The sequence below is a fragment of the Motacilla alba genome, chromosome 1A (assembly GCF_015832195.1).
Source record: "Motacilla alba alba isolate MOTALB_02 chromosome 1A, Motacilla_alba_V1.0_pri, whole genome shotgun sequence".
In the NCBI taxonomy this organism is placed as follows: Eukaryota; Metazoa; Chordata; class Aves; order Passeriformes; family Motacillidae; genus Motacilla; species Motacilla alba.
In genome coordinates, this window is record NC_052031.1 from 57,024,543 (window position 1) to 57,044,016 (window position 19,474).

At 40.8% G+C, this 19,474-nt stretch overlaps 1 protein-coding gene across 8 annotated transcripts in view; it reads left to right on the plus strand.

Annotated features, from left to right (window-relative positions):
• The window catches only part of ITPR2 (inositol 1,4,5-trisphosphate receptor type 2), a 243,926-nt gene that overhangs the window by 72,167 nt on the left and 152,285 nt on the right, over window positions 1–19,474 (plus strand). For all 8 annotated transcript variants that reach the window (XM_038154646.1, XM_038154647.1, XM_038154648.1 and 5 more), the window contains 6 exons: window positions 722–894; window positions 3,042–3,161; window positions 3,245–3,430; window positions 4,023–4,274; window positions 5,117–5,261; window positions 6,170–6,320. In XM_038154646.1, coding sequence (XP_038010574.1) covers window positions 722–894; window positions 3,042–3,161; window positions 3,245–3,430; window positions 4,023–4,274; window positions 5,117–5,261; window positions 6,170–6,320 — 1,027 coding nt within the window. The remainder of the gene's footprint in view (window positions 1–721; window positions 895–3,041; window positions 3,162–3,244; window positions 3,431–4,022; window positions 4,275–5,116; window positions 5,262–6,169; window positions 6,321–19,474) is intronic.

A 19,474-nucleotide genomic window follows, 5' to 3' on the forward strand; every position in this document is an offset into this window, starting at 1 on the left:
GTACTTTTGCAGGCTCAGACTGAGACTGGGGCTCACTGCTTCATTCATGAGCTTTCTGTTATTAAAAATACGTTCTTGGAGCCTGGATTGCAAAAGTGGGAAATCTGCAAAGCTGTCTGCTTCTCTTGCTTAAATATTTGTAGAGGGATGGCAGTGAGTCAGAGCAGAGGTTGTTATATCAGAGCAGAGGTTGTTATATCAGGTAGCCTGATTTCCCACTGCTGGAGACTCCCTGTGAGCAAGAGGTATTTCAGAACATGGACTAAAGGGACTGGAGATAAAAGCCTGAACTGCTGTGTGGCTTCTTTGTTTTCTTTCCAGTGTTTTACAGAAATATTTCTGTCCTGAAGGGAGAGAAAAGGAGGAGGGAAGACTCAGGAACAAAAAGCTTCTTAAACACCATAAAAACCTTTCAGTTTTTCCTTTTTAAAAAAAAAAAAAAAAAAAAAAAAGAGGTTGCCATTTCTTGAATTTTATATATATATTAATGGATTTGTTCCTTTGGTTTATAAAAGAATAAGAAGAGTTAGCCGTCCCTAACATGGAATCTTTTTCTCAGGCTACATATTTGAGGTATTCAGAAGCTCTTTTGTTCAGGCCAAGTCAGAGAGGAAAGTTTTGAGCGTTATTTTGATTGCTAACTAAGCTGGATGCCCCTTGTTTCTAAAAGAGAAAGCATTGCTGCTCAGCAAGTCATCATGGGAATTTTTCCTTTTTTCAGGAGTATATTGCTAAGAACTTCTGTGTCATGCAGTCCCAGATTGGTTATGATATTCTGGCAGAAGACACCATCACAGCTTTGTTGCACAACAACAGAAAACTGCTAGAGAAACACATCACGGCTAAAGAAATAGAGACGTTTGTCAATTTACTCAGGAGAAATCGAGAGCCAAGGTTTGAAGTGGTCCATGTAGCATTTTTGTAGTAGCTATGAATTGCGTGCTATTAGTTGCTTTAATGTCTCTTTCCCCCTGTTTTGACTTGGCAAGTGAAAACCCCACCTGTACAGACAATATTAGAAAAACCTGTAATTCTTGGAATTTAACCATATCCACATTTTAAAACTAGAGCTTACTGAAAAGAGGGCTTATACTTTACAAGACAACCTTGAAAATTTTGTCTCAGTTCTGACTGGGACAAAGAGAAAGAAAGAGGTTAATTTCTCCCAGCTCTGCAGCTCCTCTGTGAAACTGCCGCTTGTGTTGGTTCCCCTGCTTGAAGGGGGTGTAAAATAATCCTGGTATAAATTACACACACATGTCAATTTTTCTAAGCTTTTATTAATATCAGTTTTCCTGCAGGTTCAGATTCCAGGTCAGACCTGAAAAGGGCCTAGGACAGTGAAAATCCCATAAACTTGTGTCCTAGACTGGATTTTGTTCCAAATTAAGATTTCTGGCCTTGAACTTCACTCAGATGATTTTTTAAAAATATGCTTCAGATCAGGATATAAAATAAATTAATTTCCTTATTTTTAAGTGGAAAAATCTTTTTATTATTGGATTTTCAGTTGTAAAATGAGCAAAGTAATACAAGTCTAAAAATGAACATACTGAAGGCCAAATATTTTCTTCTGTAACTATGAATACCACTTTCCAGGTAGCCTTTAAGGATATAGTGCTCAAGGCCTTGGTGCTTCACTGCCTCAGTTATTTTCTATATGGCTTTTTGGCCTCTCTTTGCCTCTCCCATGCTCAGCTGTGTTGGGCTTGATCAATATGAAGAGGAAATCACGGGATCAGCTCTGTCTCTCAAGGGTCTGTGTTTATTGAAAATCACACATTGTGTTTTCTTGTGGAGGATGTAATGGAATCTGTGCCATAACCACATAATGCAACTGCTGTGTATCCACTTCTTTGAGGAGTTCAGGAGCAATAAATGTTTAAAAATTGCCCATTGCCAGAATGGTGTAATCTGAACAGTTAAGATTTGATCTTGATACTGATTTTCATGGAGAGTTTTGTTGGTTTTTGCAGCACTTGTTGGGGTGAGTGAGAAGTATGGCATTCTGCTCTAAAACACATGAGCTACAAAATTAAAAACTTTCCTGAGTTTTGGCTCCAACCAGGTGACTTCCCCAGAATTCCATGTAATTATGTGCTGTTTGCTTAATTTTATCTTTGTGATTGCTATGCACTTTTAGTTACCAGTTGCCACAAAGCTTCGTTTCAGTTATGTGGGTGGGTTTTTTCCTAAGTCTACCCTAAAAATGCTGTCTGTACTCACCCACTACAGTTCCCAGACTTTAGTGGGGATTGTGGTTTGTGCTTAGAGGTTCAAACTGTTGGATCTTTGGGAGGCTGATAGCAGATGGTCAGAGTTTGTACCTAGATTTCTAAGGAAGTGGAATATATGATCTGTGTGTGTGTGCCTGTTCACATCTGCTCTCCCACCAGCTCTTGAGTACCCTGCTCAGTTCTCATTTGCTCAGCTACAATTGCTAGAAGAGTGGCGGGCTCAGAGATTCTTAATTCCTATAGTGGAAAGTGGAAACTACATAGAAGGAAGAGGCCCTTTTTATATTGCAGTGTGTCAAAGGCTGAAAAATGGATTACTGTTACTGCACACAGAGGAATCCCAGAAAAGAGACAAACCCAAGTACCTAATGAATGTCCCAGCTGTGAGGAAAGCCTCAGCCTGAACCTTGTTAAACATCAGAAGACCTAAATTTGAGAGACAAATTAATAGGAAGCTGATTTCCCTGCAAAGCTTTGTTCTTTCTGCTTTACATGGAATGACCTCTTTGAATGCAGAGTCCTATCTGCAGGTCCTAACAGATCTGCACTCTTCTTTGGTAGCCCAGCATTCCCTGGCAGTGTTCAAGGCCAGGCTGGATGGGGCTTGGAGTAAACCGATCTAGTGGAAGGTGTTGTGAGTTGCAAGAGCATGAACTGGCAAAGATCATATGTTGATAAATATCATGATACAGAGTCCCTGTAGTCTACCCATCCTCTAGCGCTGAGTGCTAGAGATTTCTACTGGAGTTCCCAAGTAGTAGTTTAAGTCTCATGTTCTGCTGCATCTGTGGTTTTTAACTGCAGATTCTTGGATTATCTGTCAGACCTGTGTGTATCTAACACCACAGCAATACCAGTAACTCAGGAACTCATCTGCAAGTTTATGCTGAGCCCAGGGAATGCTGACATTCTCATCCAGACCAAGTGAGTATCTGTAATCAGAACATGCCACCTTTTTGTTGTCTGCTCTCTTAAATTCCCAGCATGTGAATGGTTTGTGTTTGCAGGCTGGTTTCAACCCAAATGGACAATCCTCTGGAATGCCCAGTCATCTCGGATGACATTGATGAAGAGGAAGTGTGGCTTTACTGGATTGACAGCAACAAGGAGCCTCATGGCAAAGCCATCAGGCATCTGGCTCAGGAGGCAAAGGAGGGCACAAAAGCTGATTTAGAAGTTCTCACCTACTACAGGTAAAACTGCTTGTTCAAAGGGAAGAAAATACAAACTCTCTGAAGACCCCCAGTGCTGTTCTTATTCAGTTGATTTGGCAATATCAAAAAAGGAAATCAGAATCGTTAAAGAAAAAACCATGAAATCAGTTTCATGCCAGAAATTGAGACTAAAAGTTCATTTCAAGATTTTTCTTGTGGGAGTTATCACAGTCCCTGCTGCCTACTCCAGGCAAATCTTGAGTTTCCTTTGCTCATCACATCTCTTTGTGCGTCTTACTTTGCCTCTAACCTTTTATTTATTGAGCTTTAATTTTAGGTTGTGCTGCCCTGGAAGCAAGGCAAGGTCTGAGAAGCGAGTGTCCTGAGTGTCTTGAGGATTAGAGAAGAAATGGGATCATGGAATAATGTTTTATGAAATTGAAACAACAATTGAACAAATAACTTTAACGTCAAGTTGCTCCCTTACTTAACAAAATAACTCTTGTTATTTTTTAGGATTTATATCAGAAAGGCTCACAACAGGCTTGTAACATGAGATTCTGAGGTGCGTTCTTTCATTTCCAACCGATTTCCTTCAATACCACGTTATTACCTTTTTTTTTTTTTTAAGGTACCAACTGAACCTCTTTGCAAGGATGTGCCTGGACCGCCAGTATCTTGCCATCAACCAGATTTCTGCCCAGCTGTCAGTGGACTTGATCCTCAGGTGTATGTCTGATGAGAGCCTCCCCTATGACCTGCGGGCTTCCTTTTGCCGTCTGATGCTGCACATGCATGTGGACAGGGATCCCCAGGAGTCTGTGGTGCCTGTCAAGTACGCCAGATTGTGGACTGAAATTCCTACCAAGATCACCATTCATGAGTGAGTTGAAAGTGCTTCAAACTAATGTACAGAAGCTCTTTGTAGGGTTAGTCTCAGAACAAAATGGTTGTAGATGTCCAGTGTCGACAAAACGTGTGTGAAAAGGCATTTTGTTGCAGAGCATGGAACTATTAATTATTGTTACTCTTGGAAACTTCAAAGGGCAGCTTTCTATCATTAAATATTTAAATTGTATTTTTCACTATGTTATTTTATTGGACAAGTTGGGGAAGATGGAATGGTCTTTCCTCAGACCAGCTGCACTCCAAGTAATCCCATTGTGTCTCACATGACAGGTTTGCTAAGCTGGAACTCTGTTTTATACCTCAAGTTCAACAGAAAGCCGCAGCTGGGAACCCAGAATTAAGACACAGCCTCTTTCCACCAAAATCTCACAGAGGCTTTGGCCTTCACTTAGTAAAGTACTTAAGCACGTATTAAATTTAATTTTAGAGAAAGAACCATTGATTTGAGAGGAAATTCTGTCTGGCTCCACTGATTTGATGGAGCACTGGGATGCTCCCAGCCAGGGAGTATCTGGCTGGAGAGACAGAGGAAGAAGCACAGCAGTGCAGCAGGCAGTGTTTCTCTTAATGACCTTGTTGAATTGCCACAGCAAGATTTAAGAATCCTGTCTGCCACAAGAGTGGTATTATCCTGTCTGTATTCTTCCCATTCCTGGTACTGTTGAAGGGAAGGTTTGGGCATCCACTTTCCATATCTCCAGAGAGCTGAACTAAGTAATCTCAGAGGGTCATGATTGGTTTATTTTTTCTTTAGTGACAGCTGATCCTGATATTAGCGGTATTTAATTTTCCTTCTTTCTGTGCCTTGTATTGTAGGTATGATTCCTTCACTGACTCTTCAAGGAATGAAATGAAGACAAAGTTTGCACTAACAATGGAATTTGTAGAAGAGTACTTGAAAGAAGTTGTGAATCAGCCCTTTCCGTTTGGAGACAAAGAGAAAAACAAACTTACATTTGAGGTACTTCTCAGCTATCTGCATCCGACTCACAATATTCCTCATTTCAGATAAGATGACATTGCTTCTTTGAAAATAAAGCCAGTTGCAGAATAAATGTTGCTGTAAAATAGCCTAAAGAAGCACCTGTTTCTAATTTCACTGTTCTTGGTGCTGACTAGTACTGCAGAAAATAATATTCTTGTCTGCTGTGTTTTTCCAACCTTTCCTTCCTTCTCCTGGGATGGTTGCATTGCAGTGGAGGGAGAGGGGATTTCTGGGGAGTGAATGGTGAATATTCCTGCTCTTTCTACATTAGTGAAATAACTTGTAAGGATTCTTCAGTATAAGTAAGTGCTGTTTTCTGTATATGGTATTACACTCAAAGAAACACTCTGGATAACCTAATAAAACATTGTTTGAAATTCCTGACAAACTTTACATAGGCCTAGATTTTCTAGGTTCAAATAGCAAAGAATAAAGGGGAAATGCTTACAGCTTTTATAGTTCTTCCTCCAGCCTACTTCTCTTTGTTGCTTTTGCCTCTGGTCACCTGAAATCACCTCTGTGCAAATCTATCATCTTACTCTTCTGCTGACTTCCATCTTCCCCAAAGCTGCTGCCTCTTTAAATAATTTGCCAGTCTTTCTTCTTGATCTTATATGTGTTCACAGATGCAATTTTATCCTCTCAAGCCTTCCTAAATCTCACCTTGGTTTTGCTGTCTGCTGTAACCTGACTGATCAATTGCTTTGTCTAATCCTGACAAACATTTAATGTCACTAGCCTTAGTCCAAAAATCAGTGACAAGACTTGTGCTACTTTGAATGCACTCAAGATCTGAATCTCTTTGGAAGCTGCTGTGTGAAATACAATTGAAAACCACAAAGGCTGTCAGTTCTTCCTTCATTTTTAATTTCTTTTTCTCATAGGTGGTACATCTGGCTCGAAACCTCATATACTTTGGCTTTTATAGTTTTAGTGAGCTTCTCAGGCTAACCCGGACGCTGCTGGCAATTCTAGATATTGTTCAAGTTCCCATATCATCGTACTTCGAAAGGCTGAGCAAGTTTCAGGATGGAGGTGAGATGAGCAGCACAGACTGTTATTCCAGTGGGTAATTAGCTTTTTGAGTTGGAAATAATTTATGGAAAATCTCATTAGTCTTTCAAGGTTCTGTATTCCCACCTACAGGAATGCATTGCAGGGGGCATTAAGATAATCAGCTAAAAAGGAACCTTTTTGAACAGAGCTGCATCCTTCATGACTTGTGGGTACTGCATTGATGTTGCTGCTCCTTTGTTTATTTGGAACTTTCAGATTTGGTTCTAAACCTCAATGCCCCTTGCTCTGAACATCCTGAGGGACTTCAAGCAGCGTTTGCCTGGGCACAGGGATTATGGTGGCTCATCTGTGGCACAGCTGATTGTTAATCTTCTTAGCACTTCACTGAAAGGGAGAATGAGATGTTCTGGTCCCACAATGACAGAAGTACCCAAAGGAGTCCAGAGGAGGCCATCCTCTGCCTGTGTTTGTCAGCTTAGAATATGCTTTTTTAAATCCAGCCCACAATGCCTCTCTGACAACCCTAGGACTATTCTGTATGTTCCACTGCCTTTGCTACCATGGTTTAAAACTGGGTTGGAGAATGAGTATGCCAGGAAGGTGCTGAAATGTAGCAGTTTAGTTTTCCTGTGTGAGTGGAAGAGAGGCGTGACAGTGGTGTGGGCTGAGGGTCCAGAAGACTGACTGATGGCAAATTCTCTTTTAATATGTAGCTGGTGTTGCCAGCCAGCTGGCTCACAGCACCAAAATGGATGAGCTGTCTTGTTGGAAACAAGACAGCTATTTTGTGTTTTCTCTGGGAGGCCTTTTCCCAGCCTTGAGTTTTTCTAATCATAATTTTGCTCAGTCACTCCACAGATGCCCTGCAGGAGTGTGCTGTTCTTCACAACTCTTTTCTTCTTTGAGGTTCACACACTCTGGAGAGGTATAGACTTATCATTGTCATCTCTGAACCAAGAAGTCATATGCTTGGTTCTTTTGACCTTCTCTCCATCACTGCCAGCAGACTTTACTGACACCCTCTGGAAGTCTTTCCTGCAATGCAGTGCACACCAAGTCATGCTGTAGCTGGCTGCAGGCCCTCCTCAGCACTAGAGAAAAGACTGTATGCCCAGACACTTGTAATTATGTTTTCTTTTTTTGTCCCTGAAAGACTGCATTGCAGACTCTGTTCTTAAATGGCTCTGGACACAGTTTGACTCCAGACACAATCTTGGCATATTTGCAACATGGGACATGCAGATATGGTTCTGCTTAGTTCTCACTCTGCCCAAGACTTTAATCCTGATTACACATCTTGTTTAGTGTTTTTTTACTCACATTTATTACCCATTAAATCATGCTTTGTCCTTAATTCCCTTTTATTTCTGCAGAAGGGTTTCCTTTCAAGCTATGTAGAGAGGAAGGAACCACCCATTAAGTGCAAACAGACCTGCTCTCAGTTATATGAATTTCCTTAGCAATTCCATGCAAATCAATGAATTTGCTTTGAAATAAATGAGGGAAGGAATGTTGCAAATGGCACCACCCTGCAAATGGAAGCTCAGTAGCATTTTTAGTAATACTCAACCGTGTACTGGAGCCTTGTTGGGAACTTTTTGTTGGAAACCTGGTTTTGTCTCATGTTCTTTCAGCAAAAAAGGTGCAGAACGAAGGTGTGATTTTTTTTTTATTACCTTCAGACTTTGTACAGATTATTTAAATTTATTTCCTGCTGCAGCTGTCTCCATGGATGTTTACCTTTCAAACACTCACTAGTTCAGGTCAGGATGTGACAATCCATGGATATTTTCTTGTTAATTACCTGTGGGTTGGTTTGGTTTGTTTGGTAGGAGTTTTTCCCCTTTTCTACTAACTCTATGTCTAGAATGCTTTAGAGAGGGTTTTTTTGCTGGTGCGGACTGTTGTCAGTTCTGTCTGCAATCTTACAGGAGTCTGGAGATATTGGCTGTGCTGTCTAGACTTAAAAGTAGGCATTGAAACTTTGCTGTGGTGAGACGACATGTTTTTATGTAGAAATAGCTGTAAGACTTCCTGGAGGGGCCTTCTACAGTCTTTGTAAAAGAAAAGGATGCCTTTGGATGGTCACGTCTTTTCTCCAACATCCCTTTTCTGATTGGAAAACTATAAACTACATAAAGTGTGCATTCACTTTGCACTTGAGACAGCATGATCCTGAATATTTAACTGCTGTGTCAGCATCTTGCCTTTCCTCCTGCTTTCCCTGGAGGTGCAAACTTACCTACCCCTGAGCTATAAAGATGCATGTGTCACAAGGATGAAGTTGAAGCAGTTAAATAACTCCTATTCACTATCTTTGAGCACCCAGTTCACAGAGCTTCATGTTCAAAGAACATTTCATGTCTGAAAATCACAGCTTGAGCAAAACAGGGGAGTACTTTTCATTAAGGAGAACCATGCAAGAATCAACCAGCATGACTTTAGTTGCACATTGCACTGCTGAAGGGTAATGCTGGGCTGGAACTTCTGGGCCTCTGCTTGTATTGCACTGTAGATGATCCCAAGGGTGAGTCCAGAAGCACAGGTGTTCTCTGGGTCCTGTGGAGTCTGGATCTGTCTTGTCTAGGATGCACTAGGGATCCTGAGGAATGAACAGGCAAGCACAGAAATTGGTCTTAGGAATTTTTTCTAGATCTCCCCTCACTCTGAGAGTAAGGACTGTTTACCATGCAGAGCTGTGGTATACATTGGTTTTCCATTTTATAGTAATTATGAGATTGTACACGCAAGGGTTCCCTTCCCTTTTTACACAGTTAACCTCTCTTATAAAACTGTGTTGCTCAGAACATGATAGTTGTTTTATTAGTTACCTGTCCTGGCTTTTTATTGTCTCTTTTAATTTATTATACTGTTTTCTTAGGCTATTAAAAAGGGTGAAAGTAGGAATTACCTCAGTCAGCTTTTTTAGATTTTGGAAAATGTGATGGCAATTTCTAAAATCAGAATGGTCTGCTGATTTTTTTTCAGCAAGTGCTTTCATATTCATAATTTCCATCAAACACGGACAGATGGATTGTTCTCTGCCCTCTTTCAGGGTGGTGGGACCTCTCTCTCCAGTTAGGGAGGTGTGAGGGTGAGTTCTCTTGCCTTTAGAGGAGGTCAGATTCCATTCTCCCACATCTCTCCAGACTGCCGCATCCTCTCTGGCAGGTCCAATACTTACAACAGTCATACCAAACCTTTGCAAAATATTGCAGGTAGGTGTCCCTCCAACACATTTTTACTCTAGGGATGTGCAGTTTAACATATCTCCTTTCTAAAGAAAAAGTACTTCCCTGAGTTGCAAAAGTCATTACATTGATGTTCTTTAAACAAACAACCAAAAAGATGATTGTTTCTGTTGTGATTTTTGTGCCTGTATTGTGAGTGTATGGAAATTTAAATTTTGGAGTTTATAGAAGTTGTGGGGTTTTGTTTCGGTTTTTATGTTTGTTTATTGGTTGAATTTTTTTTAAAGCTTCCAGTCAGGGATCACAAATGTCTAGGCATAAGCTTTAATTAAGTAAGAACATGTATTTCATTCCTTGAGCTTAGGGCTTTGAAGTGTAGCTCATAACTCTAGTTTTGATAAACACTGAAAGCCAGTCATAATGCCTGAGACTGACAGTTTATCGGTATAAACAAATATGTTTAAGTTTTATCAAGCATTAGGGGTGTGATCCTGTAAATCTTTTGTAGAAAAAGTGCTACTGAATACCAGCTTAGGTTCTGTATATTTTAATTTTCATCACTATTTAAGTGTAAATTTGCATAGATTGATAGTAAATCTATGTTTAACAACAAGACTTTGTCAATAGTTATGCCGATTCAGAATCACAGTTATTTTCAGGTTCTAAGAAAATTGACTTGAAAAGAGGTTTGCCCAAATGGATAAGTCATGTAAATTCTGTTCTACAGCTGTAGTAGATGGAAGGTAGCATCTCTGTAGAAGTTGAGAATTTTGGTCAGGATGTATGTATTTTCCATTACAGGTTTTGTATTTTAGTTTTCTTAAAAGGTATTGATTTCTATGGGAAAATCAGTGCTGAATAAATCTGGAGACAGGTAGGTTATGCTGTCTTTCCACTTGTTTCAGGTCAGTAGCAACAAAAGTTTCCAACATGTGATTCTGGTAATGTGAAGTTGTTGGGAACTGGTGAGCTGGATTCCTGACTGGTTTGACCAGTCCACATTGTGAAAACTGTAGTCAGGATTTTGGGAAATATATTAATGATGGGTGGAAGAATGTGGTGAGTCTTGGCTGTGGAAGGCTTTCCTGGAGGTGTGCACCTCAGAACTGAAAGAACCAAATTTTCACCAGCAGACTTGAGTCTTCTTCCCTGTTTAATATTTATTTCTTAAGTACACCCACTTACTTCAGTAAAGCTGCTTGTTAAGTGAGGAATTATATATGACAAGTGTTGAGCTGTTGAGGCAAATCTGCAAAATGGAATGTATTTTTAAGCTTAGTGGAAGTTACATGAAGACTTAATTAACCTTTTACATTAAGAAGTTCTTTTCCCTCCTTTGCTTAAATTTGGAGCCACCTTAATGACTGAGGTAGTCCTTGATGTTTCTGTGTGTTTCTCTGTCTTGGTTTGGCAAAGATTCCAAAAACACAGAATCATAGCATGGCTTGTGTTGGAAAGGACCTTGATGATCATCTCATTCAAACTCCCTGCTATGGGCAGGGACACCTTCCACTATCCCAGGTTGCTCAGAGCCCCATCCAGCCTGGCCTGGAACACTGCCAGGGATGGGGCAGCCACAGCTTCTCTGGGCAACCTGTGCCAAGGCCTCACCACTCTCACAAGGAAGAATTTCTTCCTACTATCCAACCTAAACCTACTCTTGTCACTGTGAAGCCATTCTCCCTTGTCCTGTTGATCCTTACATTATTATAAATGTTTGTTTCTTCCTTTGGAAAACTTAATGCCACCGTCAGTTACTTGAACCAGAATTAAGTTTAATGTACATGTAGTTTAATGGGTGACCTTATTTGATGGAAGACGGATTGAAGAAAGTTGGCTAAGAAACGTTTATGAGACAAGAGCCTGTAAAAAGTAAGGATATATATTTTTGGAAATGTTTCTTATCTAGATTGCACCCTAAAAATGAACTGACTTGGAAATCTTGCAGCCAACATCTTTTTTTGTTTCAGTCAGTGTGTCTTCAAATATGCACAAAATAATTCAAAGTTAAGCTGTTTTCTGTTTCTTTTTTTTTTCCCTTTTTGATTCCAAAAAAATTATAGGGGGTATACAAAATACACTACCTCTATCCTAAATAGATTTTTTTTTTCTTAAGGAGAAAATGAGGATTTCATTTAGTACTGCTGTCTTTTTGGCACCTTTCAAGAACGTTATAATCTCTTGCAGTTTTAATTAAAAGGTAAAGTCATTGCTTTCCTAGTAAGTGCACCCTGCTGTATCATTCCAGAGTAAGGAGCCAATCTGTCTTGTCCAATACTGTTAATCTATTCTCTGTGAATTAAACTGCACATCTTTCTCTAGGTGCTATTTGCTCTTTCAAATAGCTGATTTTAGTCAAACCATGCAACTACAGCATATGTCAGGTCTGAAAGAGGAAGAAACATGGTAGTAGCAGCAGGTAAGCCACACTTTTACCATGCAGCTCAGTGCTGTTTAGTTACTGTTGTTTGGGAATGAGAATAATGACATGCCAGGAAATACATCCCTGAATTTGAGCTGCATGTGTCTTGGGATGCAGTTCACAGTCCTGGGCACCAGCTGAAAAAGCCCTGGGTTATCTGCGGAGTGTTATCTGTCCCTCTACAGATACTCCTCTGTAGGAGCTCTACAATTTTCCTGAGCCAGTGTCCACTGATACCAGTGGGAGTCTTTTGGTTTACTTTGCTCAGTCTTTTAAAAAAAATAAATTTTAAGAACTCCCTGGAATAAGCTTAAATTGCTCCCACATCTGTGATTCTCAAATGAAATGTGTTGCCCACAACTGCCTAAAGAGATGCCTCTTTTCACTTGTTTAAACTGGTGGTCACATATCCCAGCTGCTTCATGTTGTGCCTGGGTCTGTATCTTGGTGGTTTGTTCCTCCTGCAGATGGAAGGGACACAAGATTCCATCCTGCCAGGGGACAGGACAGTGGGGGGCCTCACCTTCTCCTGGAGTCTTCAGCGCTGGTGAGGTCTGCTGCCTTTCTCTGCAGAAGAATGCTTGTGTTTCTGTGTGTCAGGGGACTCTTGTCTAGACTTCTGTTGCTGTTACACATCCCAGGAACCTCCTCAGCTCCAGCTTCAGTTAGGTCATGTTTTCTTCCAGCCCATTTGGCTGCAAGTAGTGGTACACAGTGACTGGAAGCACCAGTGAGGCTACTGAGGGTTGACAACAAGGCTGCACCTGCCTTTTCTGTGGTTCCTATGGGACCTCTGTGTCCAAGGACCACATTTCATCCAAGACTATTCAAAATTACTCTACTGTTTCTCAGCCCTGCGTCTGCATCTGTTACCTGCACTTTTGTCTAGTTAACAATTTGCAGTATCTTCTTTGAGGCATACTTTGATTAGCAGGGCTAATGAGGCAGTGGCTGCCTGGCAGACTGGAGCAATAATTTATACCAGCAGTTTACAAGAAAAGAAAGGTTCTAAGAGGAGAAAGGAGAGTTAACTGTGTTAGTCACAGATAGCTACAGAAAAGAAACTGCTGTTCAGTGCAGAGTATTGCCAGACCAAAGGGGAGGTCAGACTGAGAGCTTAATTCTGTGGCATGAACCATTTCTTTTTCCTCCTTACTCTTTCCCTCATTATAAGACCTGTGCATTAATGGGATTCCAGGCACCATTGCTCTCCTAGGAATCAATATCTGTCTTACAGATGTAACTCAGCTAGGAGGCTTGATTCCCATGGTGCTTTTTACCCTCAAGGCCAGCATGCTGATGTATGTATTTTTTTTCCTTGGAACAATGTCTGTGGCATGAAAGCCATGTTTGACACAGCTCAATGGTTTTGGGGATAGGAAAAAAGCCCAGAACATGCAGAATGTCAGAAGAAGGTGAAGTTTGGTGGAGTTTCACCATGGGCAGCTGAGAGTTTGTATATAAAAAGGGAAGGTTTGTGGCTATGTTTGTGTACGTATGTGGTGGAGGCTGGAGTGGCCACATTCACTCAGGGCTGGGGAGCAAATGTACGTCCATGGCACATTGTAAGTTTTTCCCTTGTTTTGTCTCACTACTTCTGAGGACTATAAAATATGGAAGTGATACCTCACCATGTGTCCTTAATGCCAGGCATTAGGTTTTCTGTAAGCCTTACCTGTGGTCAGCTAGTTACTGAGCAATGAAAAATGGTTTAATGAAGACATAAAGTGTGATTCTTGGCCTGTTTATGGTAGGTTCTGAAGTCTTTATGAACAAATTCTGTAGAAAACCTGTAAAAATCACTACCTCTTTCACAAGCAGAGCTGTAAGGCTTTAATGCTTCTGGCAAATAATATACAACTCTAAAGAGTTTGAAATAAAATGTGTTCCTTTAGGTAGTGAAGTGTTGTTATTATATGTCCTTAAAAAGGCTGTAACTTTTCATGCAGAAAAATTAAATTGCATGAAGCAATGTAGCCAAATCAGCAAAGAAATGTAGAGCTAAAGCTGCCACTGGATTCTTCATCTTGCCCTTGGTATTTAGACATTGCTGCACACGTGGTTCCCTGATGGAGGATACCCAAGGACTGGAGGTGTTATGTGCTTTAAGACTGCACCAAAACTTTCTTTGGGAAGCTTTTGGTGGAGCAATAGTTTAAATCTCACTGAAATCCCCAAAGCCAAGAATATTTGGAGTTTTGCTGTTGTGAATACTGTCTTAAAACCTGGTTGAACGCACCTGCACTGACACATGGGTTGAGACAAGATCCTGTGTGCTGGCTTTGACTGAAGTGTCAGTGTCCTAATCAAAAGCATGCTTGGGTTTGATGACATCAGAGAGTTGTTGCTATAACTTAATAACTGCGTAGACCATGTGAGAATTGTCATATTTTTGTAAAGCCTTTGATTTCTTCTTCCTCCCTCCACTTTTTTCTGTAAGCAAGATTGAATAATATACTTGATTTTTATGGACAGGTTAAGGAAGGTTGTTGAGGTAGTGGATACACATACATTTGTCTTTTCTGCTCATTAACAGATCTCCTGAAGATCTGATCAGACCTTTCAGTACCTGAAGGGAACCTACAAGAAAGATGGAGAGAGACTATTTTTACTCCAAGGGCATGAAGAGACAGGACAAGGAGAATGGCTTCACACTGACAGCGAGGAATTTTAGATGGGATATTAGGAAGAAATTCTCCCCTATGAGAGTGGTGAGGCCCTGGCACAGGTTGCACAGAGAAGCTGTGGCTGCCTCATCCCTGGAATTTTCCAAGGCAAAGCTGGATGGGGCTCTGAGAAACCTGGTGGCAGGTGTCCCTGCCCATAGCAAAGGGGTTGGAACTGGCTGGTCTTTGAGGTCCCTTCCAACCCAAACCAGTCTATGATTCCATGTGGCAGCTCCCTTTTAGGTACTTAGTTTCCAGAAGCATTGAGCATCCAACTGGTCCAGTCCCTAATGAAAGATGCTGGGTGTTAAAATCCTTTTGAAAATATGGTCACTTTTAAAATTGCTGTGTAGGGAGATGAGCACTGTGGGAAACTGTTCAAGCTAAAAATAGCTGAGCAGTTTTCAAAACTGAGTCCTAGGAATCCATCTTTCATTTTTCTTTCTTCTGAGGAAGACTGAACAGCAATGATAGTAAGAGCAGACTCTTTCCCCTCATGGCAACTAGGGACCAGATCAGGTGCCTATAGGTAATTTTTAAATAAACAAGGCTGCATGTTAGTTCCCTGGCATCTTGGACATTTCTGTGGCTCAGAGAACTCTGGGGACTCAGAGGACTCTTGCTCCAAGGGGATCTGCCAGCCTTTGAGGCTTCCACTGACTGTTCCACCCTCAGGTTCTGCACAATTCTCTGCACTGTGTGTGAAATATCCAAAATTCTGTGGGTCCTGGAGTGCAAACTGAGGATGCTCCACCACAATGGGCGGGAACAATTGAAAGAAAAGGCACGAATTGCCAGCTGCTTTCGACAGTTGTTTTTCTTACTGAATATGGTATTTTGTCACTTATCATCAATACTGTATTGCATAGCAGATTGTTGTTCACTTTTATATTCTGCTTTTAGAATTTTTGCAACCAGTAAATGACTTATCAAGAAAATATGTTTATGTAGAAAATGAAGTGTCAAATTATCCACTGTTTCGATTACTTGGGTGGTTGTTATTTTTTCCCATAATTGACTCCTCTGAAAAGCCTTTCTTCTCAGGGAGGCCGCTGTGTTGTCAATTGTGCCAAATTGTATGAGATTATGTGCTACAGTTTTGTGACAGAAACTGATACTCATTAGGAAGTTGTGATCACTGTAATAAAAAGTAATGAAAAGGAGATGCACAGTTGTCTATTCAAAACATGACAAGCATTCTCTTCTTTCCTCTTCTTTCAGTGTCTGTCAATCTGCAGCTCCTTTAAATTACCCCTTGTGCATAGTGAATTCACTCTTCCATCGACTAATCTTGTTGAGACTGTACATTAAATAGGAGACATTTCTAATGGATCCACTGCTTATGTAAGGCTTTTGGCATCTGACTTGTCTTGGCAGAGGGAGGAACAGGGAAGAAGAGAAAATTGGAAAACGATTCAAGGAGATTTCCTTGTGTTCTTTTCCTCTGTTGGTCAGTCATGGCTCTGAGCACTTGTGCCGCAGTTTGCTGCTGGGAGAAGTGGTTGGTTGCACACATTAGCACCTCACAATGTTGCAAGGACTGTTCTCTCCCTGCCACACTTCACAGCCATATATAAATGTTAGTACCTTGACCTCAAAGAAAACAGCCAAAGATGAGGTCAGCAGGTTAAGGGTGGCAGTACCATGTGGAGGCACAGCTCAGCTTCTCTTCACTTATCTCTAGCAAAGTGCGCATAAAAGTAATCAGGGTTCACATCTACTTGCTCTCTCTCCTGATTTATCTCAGTTAACTAGCTGAGGCAGTAAGTTAATTTTTCCTTGGTCATTGGTATTCAGGAAGCACTTTGGAGATGTGACTAAGATCAGAGCTCCCTTATTTTAGTCATTGTGTGCACATGTACTAAGAACTTAAATCTCTTTTATCGAGCTAATGTATTTTGTCTTGCATTGTTGTAGGCTTAGCTGACGGAGAGTCAGTCCCTTTTTAAGCTGCAGTAACCTTCCTATGTGTCTTACCTCAGGGAAGCACACCCTTCCCTGCTGGGATAACTGTGTTCAACCAAGACTGCTGCTGGCCCCTCGTGCTTGTGACTGGCAGATTTAAATCCACGCTTACCATGGTCCAGGCTTCCAGGGCTGGACAGAAAACACTGAGTATCACCAGGGATGATTACTGGGGATCTTTTGGAGGAGAAGCTGCTTCCCACTCCTTATGTACATGGAAGATCTCCATGGCTTCTTTCACAAAGCAGAGCAGGTCCTCTCTGTGTTGAGACACATCATCTGCTTCACTGCCATCCATGAATGTGCTGCTCAACTGCTGTCTGCTCCTTGGAGAGGGTTGCATTTCATCAGCACCCTGCAAATCATGGTTGTTGAGATACCTTTCCTGAAAAGAAATGCTGAATTGCTCCAGTTGCTGCAGCATTTTAACTCTGGGAATGTTCTCTTCAAGCCTGCTCTGAATTAACTGAAAATTATAGTCAGATCAGGCAATTGGTTAAAATGTTTTCCAAGATGACACCTTGTCTCCCTGCTGTTATTGACAGAAATAATGCAGTATTGAATCACTACCCATTTTAGCTGTAAATACTGAACTGGATTAAATAGACTTTTCTCTTACTAAAATCCTTTCCTATGAATTAATGAAATGCTGTTTGAAATGGCAAGGATAATAAGTACCACCTTAATCCTCCTTTGCTTTCCCACCTCTGTCTTTTGAGATCACTTGCATTAAGGTCAATAGTGAAGGAATGCTGTGGACAGAGGGTTTATCCTTGTTACTGATGCCATTGGGAAGCAGCTTCATAGCTGCCTCTCATTGGTTTGTGCCACCTTTGACTACTGGTGTTTTGTGGGTAACAGGAAAGGACAGCAGTCACCTCATTTATTCTTATTTCCTAGATGCTTTTCTAGGCCCCAGTGTCACATTAACTGAGTGCCTCAGAGTCTTCGCTCTTGTAGGCCTCTCACTGTCCTTCCTAGAGGTGGAAAAAGTGATCTACTCATTTATGGAGGTCGTCCTGAAATGCAGAGACGGTGACTAATTCCTTTTTCACAGAAGGAGCTGAATCCCATTCCCTGTCATGCCTGTGCAGCACCCCAGTAATAGCTGAGAAATAAACCAGATATATTCTGGGCACAAGCCCAGCTTTCTTTCTCCAGGAACTGAGGTCCATCCAAGATGTTGTCTGATATCTTGTCCAAAAGACACTCACTTTTTTGTTAGCTTTACTCTGAGTAGATGAAGACACAAAATGTTGGTTTAACTGAAGGTACTTTAAGATTTAAAGGTCCTTCATGTAGTACTGTAGCTTTGCACAGGTGCACTGAGTGGTGGTCAATAAAAGTACTTGCTTAGCACATTGGGAGAAAGGAGTTGGAAGTGGGCGACAGATATCCATCCCATGTTATTCCCACACTGTTTTACTTGATTTGAAAGGAAAACACCATTTTCATTTTGTGTCATGGGGAGTATTTGTGATGAATTTATTTGCTTTATGCCTGTGTCAGCAGTTAGAACTTTGTGCCTGCCTAATGTGAGGATCCAACATGTAGTTTGACTTCTAGGTTTTTTCCCTAACAAAACGCAAAATCACAAGTACATTTCCCCCTCCTCTTTTGTAGGAATTTGAAGTATTGTTTTTAAAAGACTGATTCAGAGTGATTGCACACCAGACCAGATGCTGAATGGGACCTCAAACCTGACATTAATCTGCCTCATTCGCTTTGAAAAAGCACCTTCTTTGTGTGTTTCCCTTTTAAAGTCAGGGCTAAAGGCATTCTCTTTCCATACACATTGTAGTTGAGCTATATGGATTGAAGAAAGAAGGGAGTAAGAGGAGGATTTTGCCAACAAAATAAAATCCAGCCTTGGCTTTTACAGTAGTTTATCTGGGAAGAGGGTTTCTTCAGTGTGAGTAAAGCTTGGCTGTGGCATGGTGATTAAAGGGTACTAAAGGACAGACAAGAACTGTTCAGGCTTCTCTCAGCAAAGCTACATTTCCTTCAGTCTTTTCTTTGCCTGTAGCTTAGCCTAGGTCCTGGCACTCTTCCTGTGAAGAGATGCTGTCATTCCTTTCCTTTCCTCCATTCTTTCCTATTTGTGTTTTGCAAGAAAGGAAACTGATTTATGTAGGTACGTAGCGCGATATTCTCACACTTTCTTGTTCCACCTTTGCAAGGAAGCCACTGATTCACTGAGATGCTTTTCGCATCAAAATTCACTATAAAGACCAGTATAATCTGTGAGAACAGATGGTATTTCTTGGTAGATTTTGCAACGTACCATTGCAACCTGGATAAAGGTTTTACCACGTAAGTGTAAAATAACTTTTTCCTTCATGAATAACTTACAAAAGACACTGTGATTACAGATACCAGTTTGATCTTCAGGACAGCCTTCAAGCCTGGCACTCTTCTGGGACTTTTTTTTTGAAGGGGGATGGTTGGCTGGTTGTGTCAGTTGGATTTGGCTTGTGTCCCGTCATTTGAACCACACAAAGAGATTGATCAGACTAGCACAACCTCATCTCTTTACTCTCCTTCAATGTGACATCTAAAACTCCTCTCACTTGTCTCCAAATTGCAGCAATAGATGGTGTTAATAAAATACCAATAAAAGTTTTCTAATAATAAGCATAGTCAAGTACTGGAATTGCTTGCCTAGGGATGTTCTATAATACTGGATATGCAACACTCAGTTTGCAAATATTCATAAAATCAAGTTAAATCTCTTTAAGAAAATATCTTGGATGTGGATAATAGACCTTCAGGTAAAGGAATGGGTAAGATTTCTTTAGTTCTACTTTTTATCATTTGTTGAGCCTGTTAACGGAACTCTGGAAATATTTTGGCATATTTACCATCTGTTGACCTGTAAGAAATGATAACTTGGAACATCAGCCTAGAAAATTTTTGCCTAATTGGGTA